The sequence below is a fragment of the Perognathus longimembris genome, chromosome 14 (assembly GCF_023159225.1).
Source record: "Perognathus longimembris pacificus isolate PPM17 chromosome 14, ASM2315922v1, whole genome shotgun sequence".
In the NCBI taxonomy this organism is placed as follows: Eukaryota; Metazoa; Chordata; class Mammalia; order Rodentia; family Heteromyidae; genus Perognathus; species Perognathus longimembris.
The window spans coordinates 41554009-41568422 of NC_063174.1; the positions used below are offsets into that span (position 1 = coordinate 41554009).

At 47.0% G+C, this 14414-nt stretch overlaps 1 protein-coding gene and 1 long non-coding RNA gene across 2 annotated transcripts; one reads left to right on the forward strand and one right to left on the reverse strand.

Moving 5' to 3' along the window:
- Positions 1–2143: 2143 nt before the first annotated feature.
- Positions 2144–14100, reverse strand: Prox2 (prospero homeobox 2). The gene is given in 6 exon segments (XM_048362006.1): positions 2144–2854; positions 5110–5304; positions 6486–6593; positions 11705–12931; positions 12933–13046; positions 14095–14100. Coding segments are annotated over 6 exon segments (1836 nt in total). The 3' UTR covers positions 2144–2668.
- On the forward strand, positions 9078–9779 carry LOC125362882. Its single transcript, XR_007213143.1, has 2 exons — positions 9078–9473; positions 9696–9779. It is a non-coding gene; the product is annotated as an uncharacterized LOC125362882 (long non-coding RNA).
- Positions 14101–14414: the final 314 nt, after the last annotated feature.

Consider the following 14414-nt stretch of genomic DNA (forward strand, 5'->3'; position numbering starts at 1 on the left):
CTGTGTGAAACCAGATTTGAAATAGAGGTTCCTAATAAACTTTTTCCTGCATGGAATGCTAATCAATTGCCTACTTTTAATCAGTAATTGAGCATTCACTTGTTCTGTCATCACATATCACCGTACTTGACCAGAGACTATGAACATGTTGACTTGCAGAGAGAACAGCACCTACATATACCTTACATATACCTTCATATACCTTGGGAAGAATGACCAGACCTTGGGCGGTGTGAAGGCTGCTGTCGGCACATAATACCTAGCTCAGCTTACACTCACAATACATCCCCAGCACTGAAGGAGATACACTTGATAGAAACAGAAAACTGTAATAAACCAGAATTATTCTGTTGGCAGAAAGTACGTATTTGTACATTCTTCTTTGTTTAGCTCAGTGGTTAGAGAACATGTCCTGGAAAGCCTACAATACACAAATGTTTTCAATTTGAGCTTGCGCATTTCATCTAATTGGTCCTTGGGATGAGGTTCACTGCCCTGGAGGTGGCTTGGCTCCATCTTTAAAACATAGGCTAATGAACTTCAGGGTTGGGACAAAGAAGAGAGCTGCTCCATATTGGACAACTATGTGAACTTGGAGTTGTTTCCTGTGAATGTCTTCAGTAGCTATGCCGTGTCACAGTGGGGCGTGGTTTTTCCATCTCCACACAGAACTGATTTCCTTTTCCCAGGGTACATGGTCCTTATCGATTTTGGAATCTTGTGTTCCTCCATTTTGATGGAGAACTTTGCCTGGTTGGAATTGGATGTATTGAAGGACACTTAAAAATAACCCTTAGCTGCAGGTGTAGCTCAGTGATGGAGCACATGCTTAGCATTGGAGGAAGGGGTGTCCTTATATTCAATCCCCAATGCCAAAAACAGTAGATCTATTTAAGATTGGTTTGGCCCAATCATGTTTTGTTTCTCCCAGCTGAAGAGAAAATTAAAGGTCCTTTTTTTCCCATACCTTTTTATGCTGACATAGCATGATAGTTTAGGGACTTTTATTCTCATCTGTCTCAGCTAGCACCCCACCCATAAAGTCACAAAAATAGAGTCACTGGATGTGGAACTTGTTTCCTGTCAATGGGAAGGAAAGAGGCTAACACAGTCATAGGCACCCCTTATTCCACCCTTATTAGCCCTACCCCACCCACCTTTGGCAGTGCTTTTGGGCTTGGTTCTGAATAGTTTAGAAGACAGATACAGTTGCTCAGTTTTGCAAATTACTTGCTTTTTGCTCAGTCCACCATTTGTATTGGGCCAGTAGTGGGGGAAATGTGTAGATTTCATGACATTTGTCATCTGTGGACGTTCAGTTATAGATTGTAATTCCTTTTTGGAGCTGGAGAATCTCCACTTCTGTGTGTGGTACTGTGTGTGTGTCCCAGTTGTGCCACTCGCACCTGTGAGTCTGTGCACATCCCGTGTTAGCCCCCTGCTGGGGCCCCAGTTGCCGCTCCAGATTGAGCAGATTGAGCCAGATGATCATTGAAGGCTCTGCCCAGCCACCATCCTTTGAAGTTCCATTTCTGTGGCACAGAGAAAGCATCGATTTCCTTGGTCAACAAGATGCGATGTCAGGTGTCCAGCAGAAGAATGCAAACAGGACGCAATGCTCTGGGCCTTCAGGAAGTCTGTGCTAGGTTTAATGAAACCATCAGTGAGGCTTGTGGGTGATGAAGGGCTCCCGAGTGCCAGGCAGGGATGTCAGAGGGCAGTGCCCCCTTGCTGGATGCTTGCTTAGGTTCATTTGCCACTGTCTGAGAGACAGCGTGAAGTGGTCCCAGGTGCAGTCTGGTTCGCGAGTCATGAGCTACCATGCACTCCTGGTCTGGCCTCAGCCTTTTTTTTTTGCCAGTCCTGGCCTTGGGCTCAGGGCCTGAGCACTCACTGTCCCTGGCATCTCTACTCAAGGCCTAGCACTCTGCCACTTGAGCCACAGCGCCACTTCTGGCTGTTTTATATATATATATATATACACACATATATATATATGTATATATATATATATTTATTTATATATGTGGTGCTGGGGAATTGAACCCATGTCTTTATGTATATGAGTCAAGCACTCTTGCCACTAGGCCATATTCCCAGCCCCTGGCCTCAGCCTTTGAGGGGTTGTTTCAGAGTTAAAACAAAAAACCTTCTCTTTGGCCATTTTAAAAATGAGGATAATAGCTGCTTTTCAGGGTGAAAGCATAAAGGCAATTTATGTAAAAAAAATCTACAAATAGCTCTCAATAAATAGGTAACTGAAATGAAAATAGACATTTGTAAAAAACTAAGTATCTGAAGGCTGGAGAAAGGAGAGAGGCTGACATTTTTGTGTCCCATGTCACAGAAGATTTTAGGACATTTTATTTTTGCAATCTCTACAACCTCACTTGACAGTTGGAGAGACACCAGGAAGGTCCCACCTTGGCCCCACCCAGCAACTGTGGAGTTGAGAGTCAAGCCTTCTGATTCCAAACTCGATGTCCTAGCAACATGCCGGTGATTTAGTTGCTATACTGTAGTTAGTGGTAAATACCTGAAGATTCTGGCAAAGGAACTCTGTGATCACACTGGCAATGGTGCCTACTGGGGGGGGGGGGGAGGGGGGAGGTCCTTGTGCTCCTTCTACAGCTAAACTGCCATTTAAGACCACGCGTTTTCTTTGATCTTAATTTTGAAACCGTTCCTGGGGATAGCTGGGAGATTTAAATATCTCTGGGATGTCACTGTCTAGTTTGGAAATAATTTTGTAAATGGGTTTCTTCCAGGAAGGATCTGAGTCTTTCCCTGCAGTGACAGCCCTGAAGAACTCCTGTAACGTCAAGCTGGTGACTTCCAAGAAGCAGTCCGGGACCTGCATCCCCAAAGAGACCCCCAAGGAAGAGAAGACATGAGGCTGGGAGCACGGGCACCCGAGGGAGCCCACGGGTGGAAGCTGCCTGCTCCCTGGAAAGTGGGCTAAGAGCACCCCTACAGCTCCTGATTCTCCAGTCCCCTTTCCCCCTTGCCAGACAGAAACCTTCAAGTGATGGTGCTAGTGAGATGGCCCCAGGAAAAAGTCTGTTGCCAACATTCTCTTTGTAGTAGCTAATGGGTTTTAGTAAGTAGGAAACAGGAAAACAAATCAGAGGTTTTCGACGTCTTTTGCTTAGACCTGCTGAGGGAAGGAGTATCCACAAGCTTCCACTGTCCTACCTCATCTTGCCACCCTTTAGGGCAGGATCTCAAGGGCTTGCATTTCTATTTCCAATGCCAGTGGAGGGGGGGCTGTCCCTGGACACCCAGTTCCAGGCACCATAGTAAGTGATCATGTCCCCATAGCCCTCCCGATGCAGCTTGGCCAGGAGCTTGCCACCATTGCCTGCCAAGTGGCCATCCCACGTGGAAAGATGTGTCAAGGCTATCATTCCACACTAGACTCCACTCTCCTCCCCACAGGAGGTTTAGGTTTCCAAAACTAGCTGGGAATTCTACCAATAGAGCCAGTAGTTCTTACATTCCTGGAGGTGTCTGTAAACTACTCATGATCACAGTCAAGAGGAAAGGCAAGGAGGATTAGACTACTGGACCAGACATGACTGGCTCCTGCAGAATAAGAAGCCAGCCTAACAGCTGCCAGCCACTCAAGAGGCTGTACATGTCTCTTGATAGGAATTCACACCTTTGTCACCTACGTTTACCCTTTACTGACACTTCACTTTTAAGGTGTTACCAGGGTGTCTTCATAGAAATCCTAAGGGGCTTGAGAAGCTTTGAGCATTGCTGTTTTTATAATTTAAGGTGAGTAGCCATGGATGGCTTATAAATAAAATTGTTTGAGAATAAAGATTAAAAGCCAAGTGAAAATAAGAAAACCTAGGTCAAGACTAGGTACTGTACTTGAGTCCAGCATTGAAGTCCACAGCCTTCTGGCCTTGAAGCAAAGCAAGGCATTGAAGCCTCCAAGTTCTGTAGCCTGATGACAGTAAAGAGTCTAGAATAGTAAAACACCTGGCAGGTGTCAGGAAGGATGACTGTATTTGTTTTTATCTACCTATTGGCTGAGAGAAAATGCTGAAATTGTCATCTTTGTGGGTAGTACAGAGAACAACATCAGGCTACTGATTCTCACCAAGAACAAAAACATTTTTTTGTTTTGTTTTGTTTTTGCCAGTCATAGGGCTTGAATTCAGGGCCTGGGCCCTATCCCTGAGCTTCTTTTGCTCAAGGCTAGCACTCTACCTCTTGAGCCACAGCACCACTTCTGGCTTTTTCTGTTTATGTGGTACTAAGGAATCGAACCCAAGGCTTCATCATGCAAGGCAAGCACTTTACCACTAAGCCACCAGCCTAGGGGGGTATTTTTACTACAGGGAGGAGATATATCTCAGACCATATGTGTTGGGATCCATCTTTCCCCTTGATGGAAGGGGCTTGATGCACCTCCCCCAGCCCTGGGGAATGCGGCCCTGCTACCCCCTCTGGATTGGAATCCAGAGAAACCGGTTGGGCAAACAGCCCCCAACCTCCTAGCCAGCCCGGTGCCTACCAACTCCGCCCTGGTTCGGTGCACTCGAGTGACGTTAGCCCTTGGGGGTCAGGTGATATCTTTCAGCCTATCGACATCCTGGCCAAACCCCTCCCTCGGAATCATCTCCCCTTGTCCTTCTCTTAATAAAGTCAGCTCGCTCTAAGAAGCTGGCCCCGTTGCATGTGTACGTTGGAGGCGGGCACACATCTGCGGCTGATCCCGTGCACGTCAGGTCGGAGCTGACCTCCCCGTTCCACTCTAACTTACCTGCAGGTCGGGTGATTAGGGGAGAGGGCGAGAAAGGAGGGTGGAAAGAAAGAAGAAAGAGTCCGAGCCGGGAGGGGCAAAAAGCCCCAACACTGGGCTGGGAATATGGCCTAGTGGCAAGAGTGCTTGCCTCGTATACATGAGGCCCTGGGTTCGATTCCTCAGCACCACATATACAGAAAATGGCCAGAAGTGGCGCTGTGGCTCAAGTGGCAGAGTGCTAGCCTTGAGCAAAAAGAAGCCAGGGACAGTGCTCAGGCCCTGAGTTCACAGCCTAGGACTGGCAAAAAAAAAAAGCCCCAACACACATGGAACCCAGTGCCTTGTCATACCTCTAAGTCATTTCCCTTGTTATAGTGCATATTGAGAGCTCGGAAAAGTTCTGAATCACGGAGAACCACCAGCATTTTGGTATTTGTGACACCATCTGAAATTGCTTGCCGAGCAAATTTTTCCGTTTGGATGTAATAAAACTCACGAAAGTTGCTGAACCACTTGATCATCTGAGAAGTAATACAGCGGTTGAACTGTGAAAACAAAGAGTCCACCCGTCAGACATTTACCATGAGGAGCTCAGAATCAGAACTACCAGTGCCCTGTTCCTTGTGGGGTGCCTATGGATGGCTTCAACCAACACTAATGGGCCATAGCAACAACCCATAACATAACAACCCATAGCTGTTTTCCAAGTATATATACATATACATATGTATCTATGAGCTAAAAAATTAGAGTGAGCTCTTAACACCCATTAGAAAATAATTTTTGTGTGTGAGATTTATGAAGGTTCTCCCCCATGAGAATCTTTTCATGATGTCTAAGTACAACTTTGAGAGGACCTAGGGTCAAGGTCACCTCCATGGTGGGCCCAGAGCCTTCCACCGGACTAAAGACCAAGGGAAGGGATAAGAGTATGGTGAGTGAGAAGTTTATTGGCAAATTGAAGTTACAGAATAAATGGGAACTCTTAGGAGTTTGATGCAGGGATCAAACAAACAACTGAATGTGAAGAAAAGACCTGAAAAACTGAAATGATAGATCCAAAATATTAACAGTCCTTAACCCAAAACTCAGGCTAGAGACTTCACGTGGGAACAGGCAAGCAAGGTTTGGTTCTAATGATCAGTTTGATTTTCCCGATTGTCACACTTGATCTGTATGTAGTTTTGGTTGTGGAACACAGCCAAAATATGTATTACTTAGATTTTTTGAGGGGGGGGGGCAGCCCTGGGCCTTGGACTCAGGGCCTGAGCACTGTCCCTAGCTTCTTTTTGCTCAAGGATAGCACTCTGCCACTTGAGCCACAGTGCCACTTCTGGGCCATTTTCTGTATATGTGGTGCTGGGGAATTGAACCCAGGTCTTCATGTATACGAGGCAAGCACTCTTGCCACTAGGCCATATCCCCAGCCCTATTACTTAGATTTTATATATTTACTATATATTTTATATATTTACCAACTCTTTTCCATAAAGTTCCTAGGGGATAGAAAACTAGGCCAACAATTCCACTTAGTAGTGATTTTCCTCTTACTTCACCTTTCATGTTTTCCTGATGCCAAGCGATTCATGATTATTCATGATTCAGCACTGGCGATTGCACAGGTTCCATCAGCTCTATGAGGGGAGCTAGAAGAACTGAGGACCAGCCTCACACTGGACCCTTTGGAGTTTTACTAGTAAGAGGCAGAAACTCAAGGAGTCTTTACCTGAACATCAGGGAAATAAACTTTCAGGAGGTTGGAACTGGGGTACCGCGTGTAGAAAAACATTAGTTTGGCCTTCTTCAAGTGACCAGGGTTTAGGCCTTCCTGGATCTGTCACATTGTTAAGGAAAAGTAACACTGTAGAACACAAGTTTAGACTATTTCCAACTATGAAAACTGAACAAGGAAATCTGTTTAGGACACTGTTTCCTAGAGGGAAGAATGCAGAGTGTGATAAATAAAGAGGGTAAATTGATGGGAGCACATTGTTAATATGTATGGAGATATAAAGTGAAATCCCCTCCCAGACAAGCCAATGAAAAGAACAACAACACTATTAGGGCTGGGAATATGGCTTAGTGGTAAATTGCTCGCCTCAGATACATGAAGCCCTGGGTTCGATTCCTCAGCGCCACATATATAGAAAAAAGCCGGAAGTAGTGGTATGGCTCAAGAGTTAGAGTGCTAGCCTTGAGCAAAAAGAAGCCAGGGACAGTGCTCAGGCCCTGAGTCCACACCCCAGGACTGGCAATAAAAACAAACAAACAAAAAACACTATTGAATAATATTTACCAGATGATCCAAATGGTGATTGTCCTGTCCTTATAGTTTCTGTTTTATTTATTTTTTATTTTTATTTATTTATTGCCTGGCGCTTGGACTCAGGACCTGAGCACTGTCCCTGGCTTCTTTTTGCTCACTGCTAACACTCTGCCACTTGAGCCACAGCGCCTCTTCTGGCCTTTTCTATATATGTGGTGCTGAGGAATTGAACCCAGGGCTCCATGCATGCTAGGCAAGCACTCTTGCCACTAGGCCATATTCCCAGCCCTCTGTTTTATTTATTTATTTTTTTCTGGGTGAATGGAGAGCTTGCTCCATTTTTCTAACTAGAAGCCATGCTGCAGTTTGAGTAGCAGAATTTTAAAACTCCCTTGATATGAGAGGTTACATATTACATGGCATGTATGATGCACTTTCTACCCTTTTAGGATGGGATGGGGAAGATGGTGCCTGTATCCTAGACGAACCATTTTGAAACCCCAAGAAAGTTTTACCTCCCCTGTGCCTCACTCTCTCATCTGTAAAACATGGTCTCCATGCTGGCTGTCATTCAAATTGCCTTTGCAAGCATCTAGCCAGCCCAAGTACTGACACACACGGTGCCCCTGCATGATGGGGAAGCTCAAACTCTGGGCTGTGTCCACCACTCACCCAGAGCCCCACGACCCCCATCTACCTGGGAGAACTTTGATCTGTCAGACTCCATCTGTCAGAAGTTCCATCCCCTGTGGAACCTTTCTTGGCCTAGTTAGGCCTTTTTCCCCTGTAGGGCTCCCAAGACTCCTTTTCAAGCCTTTTATCTTTGTGTACCAAGTGCCTATCCCAGTGCTGGGCACATAACAGGTGATCAATAAATGTGTGCTGGTTGAAGAAATGAGTAGATGGTCAGCTTTAATCCATATATATATGGACTGAGGACCTGGAACTGTCCCTTAGCTTTCTCATTCAAGGCTGGCACACTACCACTTGAGCCCACAGCTCCACTTCTAGATTTGTGCCCAGAGTTAGGGATAAGAGTCTCACAGACGTTCCTGCCCCAGCTGGCTTTGAACTATGGTTCTCAGATGTCAGCCTCCAGATTAGCAAACATTGTAGGTGTGAGCCACTCGGCACTGGTTCAGGTACTAAACTTTGTTTTGTTTTTGTCAGTCATGGGGCTTGAACTCAGGGCCTGGACACTGCCCCTAAGCTCTTTTTGCTCAAGGCTAGCACTCTACCACTTTGAGCCACAGTACCACTTCTGGTTTTCTGGTAGTTAAGTGGAGCTAAGAGTCTCATAGACTTTTCTGCCTGGGTTGGCTTTGAACTGCAATCCTTAGCTCTCAGCCTCCTCATTAGCTAGGATTATAGGCACAAGCCACCTCATTTGGCAAGACTGAGTTCTTGAGGTTCCTGTTGTTTGACTTCAACAAAGTCTAACCAGCAATCTCTTATTAAAAACTTAGGATGGGGCTGGGGATATAGCCTAGTGGCAAGAGTGCCTGCCTCGGATACACGAGGCCCTAGGTTCGATTCCCCAGCACCACATATACAGAAAACGGCCAGAAGCGGCGCTGTGGCTCAAGTGGCAGAGTGCTAGCCTTGAGCGGGAAGAAGCCAGGGACAGTGCTCAGGCCCTGAGTCCAAGGCCCAGGACTGGCAAAAAAAAAAAAAAAAAACTTAGGAAGATAACTGAAAATCAATCTGTGCTGGTATCTCTCTACCGCCTAGAATATTCCTGCTGCATGAAGAGGCTGCAATGGCCAATGAATTCTTCTTCTTCCTCCTCCTCCTCCTCCTCCTCCTCCTCCTCCTCCTCCTCCCTCCCTCCCTCCTCCCTCCTCCCTCCTCCCTCTTCCCTCCTCCCTCCTCCCACCTCCTCGCCAGTCCTGGGGCTTGAACTTAGGTCCTAGGCATTGTCCCTGAGCTGCTGCTTCTCAAGGCTAGTGATCTACCACTTGAACCACAGTGCCACTTCTGGCTTTTTCCTAGTGGTTTACTGGAGATAAGAGTCTCATGGTCTTTACTTCCCAGACTGGGTTTGAATTGCAATCCTCGGATCTCAGCCTCCAGAGTAGCTAGGATTACAGTGAGCCACAGTGAGCCACCAGCACCTCTGCTTCAATGAATTATTTTTACTGTTCTTAGCTCCTTGCCTTCCAGGGAAGCCAGAGCTTTAGAGTGTTGCTAACACTGGACACCAGCAGGGGGCGCCCAAAGCACTTAGGACTGCACGGCCAGGTCTGGCTGCAGTAAGTGGACTCCACCCCATTCCTCCCCGCCGAGGCCCTGCAGAGGACAGAATTGTTCCCATATGCAAACAGACTCCAGACAACTGAAAGCTGCGCTCATGAGAAACAGCAGCATGAGCAAAGCTCAATAAAACAAAAGCAAGCTCCAAATATGTTCTCAGGACCTTCAGTCCTGTTAGATACTGGTTGGAAGAGGGTTGTTTTTTTTTTTTTTTTGGCCAGTCCTGGGCCTTGGACTCAGGGCATGAGCACTGTCCCTGGCTTCCTTTTTGCTCAAGGCTAGCACTCTGCCACTTGAGCCACAGCACCACTTCTGGCCGTTTTCTGTATATGTGGTGCTGGGGAATCGAACCCAGGGCCTCATGTATACGAGGCAAGCTCTCTTGCCACTAGGCCATATCCCCAGCCCCAGAAAGAGGGGGTTTTTGGTCACACAAATTTAAATCGCCTCCATTCTCCTCTTAGAGCTTACCATCATACTTCAGCATAAGGGCTCCAAGAAGTTTCACAGTAAAAAAGAAAAACCAAACACCTGTATTTACCTATGCTACATTTTCTTCTAACTCATCAACTAGTAAATAATATTTCAAGGGTTATTCTGAGAAACACTGTTCCCCAGGGTGGTGGTTTCCACATCCCCGTTTCTAGCCCCCATTGTCCAGCCTCTGCAGCTGAAGCTTGGAAATTAATCCTTAAATGGAAGACTTCTAAATCCTTCCAACTGCTTTTTCTGGGTCTAGTCCCTAAGGAAAAACTATTCTTTTCACCCAGAAGTTCCCAGTCCATCATGTATTCCCCCATGAATTATCTAGGCCATGCAAGCCTTTTATCTATAGAGCCATGAGGTTGGGACAGCCACACCTCAGAGGAAGTCATTCACCCTCTCTAAGCTAGCAGTCAAATTACAGGGCTCTTCCACCCATGGGGTCTGGAAGCTCATTTGAGTTTAAAAGCAAACCAAAGTCAGGTGCTAGTAAAATATGGGTGCTGGGCCTAAGCAATGCTATCTTGTCCCCACTACCATCTCCATGCCTTAATAGGTCATGGGGACATTTCACTCAGTTCTGAGAACTATGGATGGATAGGTCATTCGGAGAACTGCAGCTATGCATGGATTGCAGGAAATCCTTATACTTTATCCCTGATTGTTAAGCTCGTTGGATTCTGGTCTCTATTCCTGCTGGTTGTCCCCACTAGTTAACTTCTCTTTTTTTTTTTCTTTTCCTTTTGGTCTGTCTAGGGGCTTGAACACTGTCCCCAAGCCTCTATGTGCTCAAGGCTAGCACTCTACCACTTGATCCACAGCACCACTTCCAGCATTTTCTGTGTATGTGGTACTGAGGAATCAAACCCAGGGCTTCATGCATGCTAGGCAAGCACTCCACCACTAAGCCACATTCCCAGCCCTCCCACTAGTTAACTTCTAATGAACCCTAACTTCCCCCCTTAGTTAACCCATAACTAGCTTGTTTTACTTCCATAAACATGCTGTGCTAATCACCATACCATGTGACATCTGCCTTGATGTGGCTTTTGCCTTTATAAGCCTTATGCTAACAACATTCAGCACTACAGGTTCTTTGAGATGACAGTCTGCTTGCAGTCGTCTGCTTTCTAATAAAGACCACCAATTTGACCTCTGAAAATGTGGCTTCTCTGTATCTCACTGATTGAATTCCTACATAACACTGGTGGCTTATAGCTGTAATGCTAGCTACTCAGGTGGCTGAGATCTAAGGATCATGGTTCTAAGTCTATGAGACTCTTATCTACAATTAAATACCAAAAGCTGGAAATGGAACTGTGGTGGCTCAAGTAGAGTGCTATCCTTGAGCACAAAAAATCAGGAACAGTGCCTAGGCCCTGCGTTCAAGCCCCAGGACCAGTACCAAAAAAAATGTACATAAAGAAAAATAAAAGCAAACAAAACCCTTTCTGACCCAAATGAACCAATCAGCCATGGAAGAATCCATGATTTAGAGAAATATACTTTCCCTAGATCATGAAATCTTGTCATGTGGTTTCCATTTTGTCATGTAACCAACAGGTTGTGAAAAACAAGAAAGGAAAGGTGCAAAAGTAACATTAAGAAGCCCATGGAAAGACTGGATGTGGTGGTGCATGCCTGTGCTATCAGCTACTCGGGAGGTACAGGTAGAAGGAGCATAGTTTAAGTCTGGCCCTGGTAAAAACACAAGACTTAAAAGTAAAATAACTGGAGGTGTGACTCAAGTGTTGGAGTGCTTACTAGTGAGAGGCTCTGAGTTGGATCAAACTATAAATAGATAATAGATAATCAGCCACCCATTAGAAGGTAAATTGTTCCCTGTGCAGTATAGATATTTGTCCCCACCTCCTCCTCCACTTCTAGTGTCCCTGTTTCTCTAGGCAGTGACCACAAGAATTTCAATGACCAAAAAAGGATATGTGAATGGAAGAGAAAGGAAGTGTGTCGGTCACAGCTTGCAGGCCACTCTGCTCCATCTTCACGGAGGGAGGAAAGGGTCGGCTCTCCAGATGGGCCATGAAAGGCAGGGGGAGGTGGTGCTGGTTCAAAACCCAAGGATGCAGGGAAGACTCTGGGGAAGGGAGACTTTGGGAAGATGAGTCCTGGGGACGACCATGGCTCCAATGGCCATTGCGCCCATAACCTAGTAGCTGGTTATACGCCTTATTTTCCTGGATGCAGGAAGGCACAGTGAAGGGACAGTTGGGTGGGGAACCCTGATAGGGTTTGGGGGCCCTTCCTGGAGAAATAGGGTATTTAGGGGAATCTACAGACTTAGTCAGCGAGGAGTTTTCTAAAGGGATCCCAGCTTGTGGCTGGGCCCTTCTGGGCAAAGATGCTGGAGCAAGTGGATCTTTATAGTTGCCTCCTCCAGAAGGGATTTGCTCACTTCTCTCTGCTGCCGGCCCCTGGATGCTGGTGCTCTGCTGGGTCCGGCTTTCTGGAAGATCCATGAGCACCTTTTGGAACACTGTGTCCACAGCCTGGGCTACCACCCTGATCACTTCCTTCCTCAGGATCTCCAGCAAAGCCTGAGCTGCGGAAGGAAGATACCTGGGCTCCTCAGACTGCTGGCCATCTTCAGCTACCTTGTGTGTCTCTGCTCCACAGAAGTACCTGTTGGAACCCTGGTGCTGGTCACTGCCAGCTGCCCAAGGGCAAGAGCTGCAGCCATTCTCCTGCTGTGCACCCAAGGTGCCTCCTAAGCCCTGAGCTGGGGCCCTGGGCTTGGCAGCCTGCAGGATGTGCTCTTGCAGATATCGGAGCTGTTGCTTCAGCAAGTGAAGCTGTTCTCTCACTCGAGGATTCCCCATCCTTGTACCCTGGTGCTGGGCAGAGCCTGGCCTCACGGGGCCTTGCTGGATAGGGAGGCTCTGCTTCCTCTTCCTCTCTCGAGCTTTCTCTGGACAACAAGGACTGTTCCTGGTTTGGTCATTGCCCGGCACCAGGGGGTTGGGGGACACACACATGCCTTGGATGATGGTCTCCACCCTGGCCCTCTTGGCCTGGATGTGCTCATCCCCAAACCACTCAGGGTCAGCAAGGCTAGAGCTCGGGTGCTGAGCCCAGGAAAACGGGGAGTCTCTGGCCAGCTCTTCGGAAGATGGGCTTCTTTCACCTTCCATGCAGGGTTCTGCCAGATGACAAGCAGGTCCAGGCCTGAGGAGAAAGCAAGATAGGGTTAGATCTACTCTCTGGCTTCCCCCGTGCTTGCTCAGAACTATGTGAAGGAGCCCAGGAGCTTCGGGAGCCCTTCTTTGTCTGAACTCAGAAGGGAGAAAAAAGATGCAGATGCTGGGGGTTCAGATGCGAGACCTTACAGACCCTCTGGGCTCCTGAAAGTAGAGACAGGAAAAAATAGTGCCTTCCTACCTTCCTCCCTCCCTTCCTTCCTCCCTCCCTCCCTCCCTCCCTCCCTCCCTCCCTTTCTTTGTTTTCAGTCAAATGTGCAAAGGAATTGCCTTGGGCTCTTGATAAAATTCAGATATGGAGCAAAGATTCTGCATTTCTTTTTTGGTTGTGGAGCTTCAACTCAGAGCCTGGGCACTGTCCCCGAGCCTCTGTGCTCAAGGCTAGCACTCTACCGCTTGAACCACAGTGCCACTTCTGGATTTTGAATGGTTAATTGGAGATAAGAGTCTCACAGGGACTTTTCTGCCTGAGTCGGCTTCAAACCATGATCCTCAGATCTCAGCTTCCTGAGTAGCTAGGATTACAGGAGTGAGCCACTGGAGCCCTACTAAGATTCTATATTTCTTTTTTTGGCCAGTCCTGGGCCTTGGACTCCGGGCCTGAGCACTGTCCCTGGCTTCTTCCCGCTCAAGGCTAGCACTCCGCCACTTGAGCCACAGCGCCGCTTCTGGCTGTTTTCTGTATATGTGGTGCTGGGGAATCGAACCTAGGGCCTCGTGTATCCGAGGCAGGCACTCTTGCCACTAGGCTATATCCCCAGCCCAAGATTCTATATTTCTAACCAGCTTCTAGGCAAGCTGATTAGGACCCAAAAGGATGCCTGTACCTCACTACAGATGAAACACAGAAAAGCAAAGAGCCTTGTACATGGAACTAAATCAATATAGACAGGCACACAGGTAGATTAGAAAAGCATAAAACCACCACCTTTGTAAAATCTCCTCATTGGTGAAGTTACTGAGTGTCTATATAGTCTGTGGGTCCAGAAGGAAGAAGTACTAGGGAAAGAGACAAGGCCAAGTGTGTTTAATGAAGCAATAATGAATACAAGTGTCATAGGCCACAAACTGGAAATCCAGCCAAACTCCTCTGTGATCCAGTGCCCAGAGATGTTTACGCCCATGTCCGCAGCACAATCATGGAAACTGTGTGTCTGGGCTCCTGAGAAACAGGAAGCCTCTGTGCAGAGGCCAGCCCTCTGCCCAGAGCCTTATCTGCAAGAGATTGCATGAAGTGGCAGCTAGGCTTTCTGTCTGAAATTAAATAGTCAGCAGTCACGTGCTCAGCCAGCAGCAGCAATGATTATGATCCTTGAAACATAGCTTGATTGCTTCTCTGAGATTCTAAAAGGAATGCAGGATCATTTTACTCCCCAAATATATAGAATGGAATAAGATGGGAAGAGACACCTATAATGGTGGTTTTCAGAAAACTCTT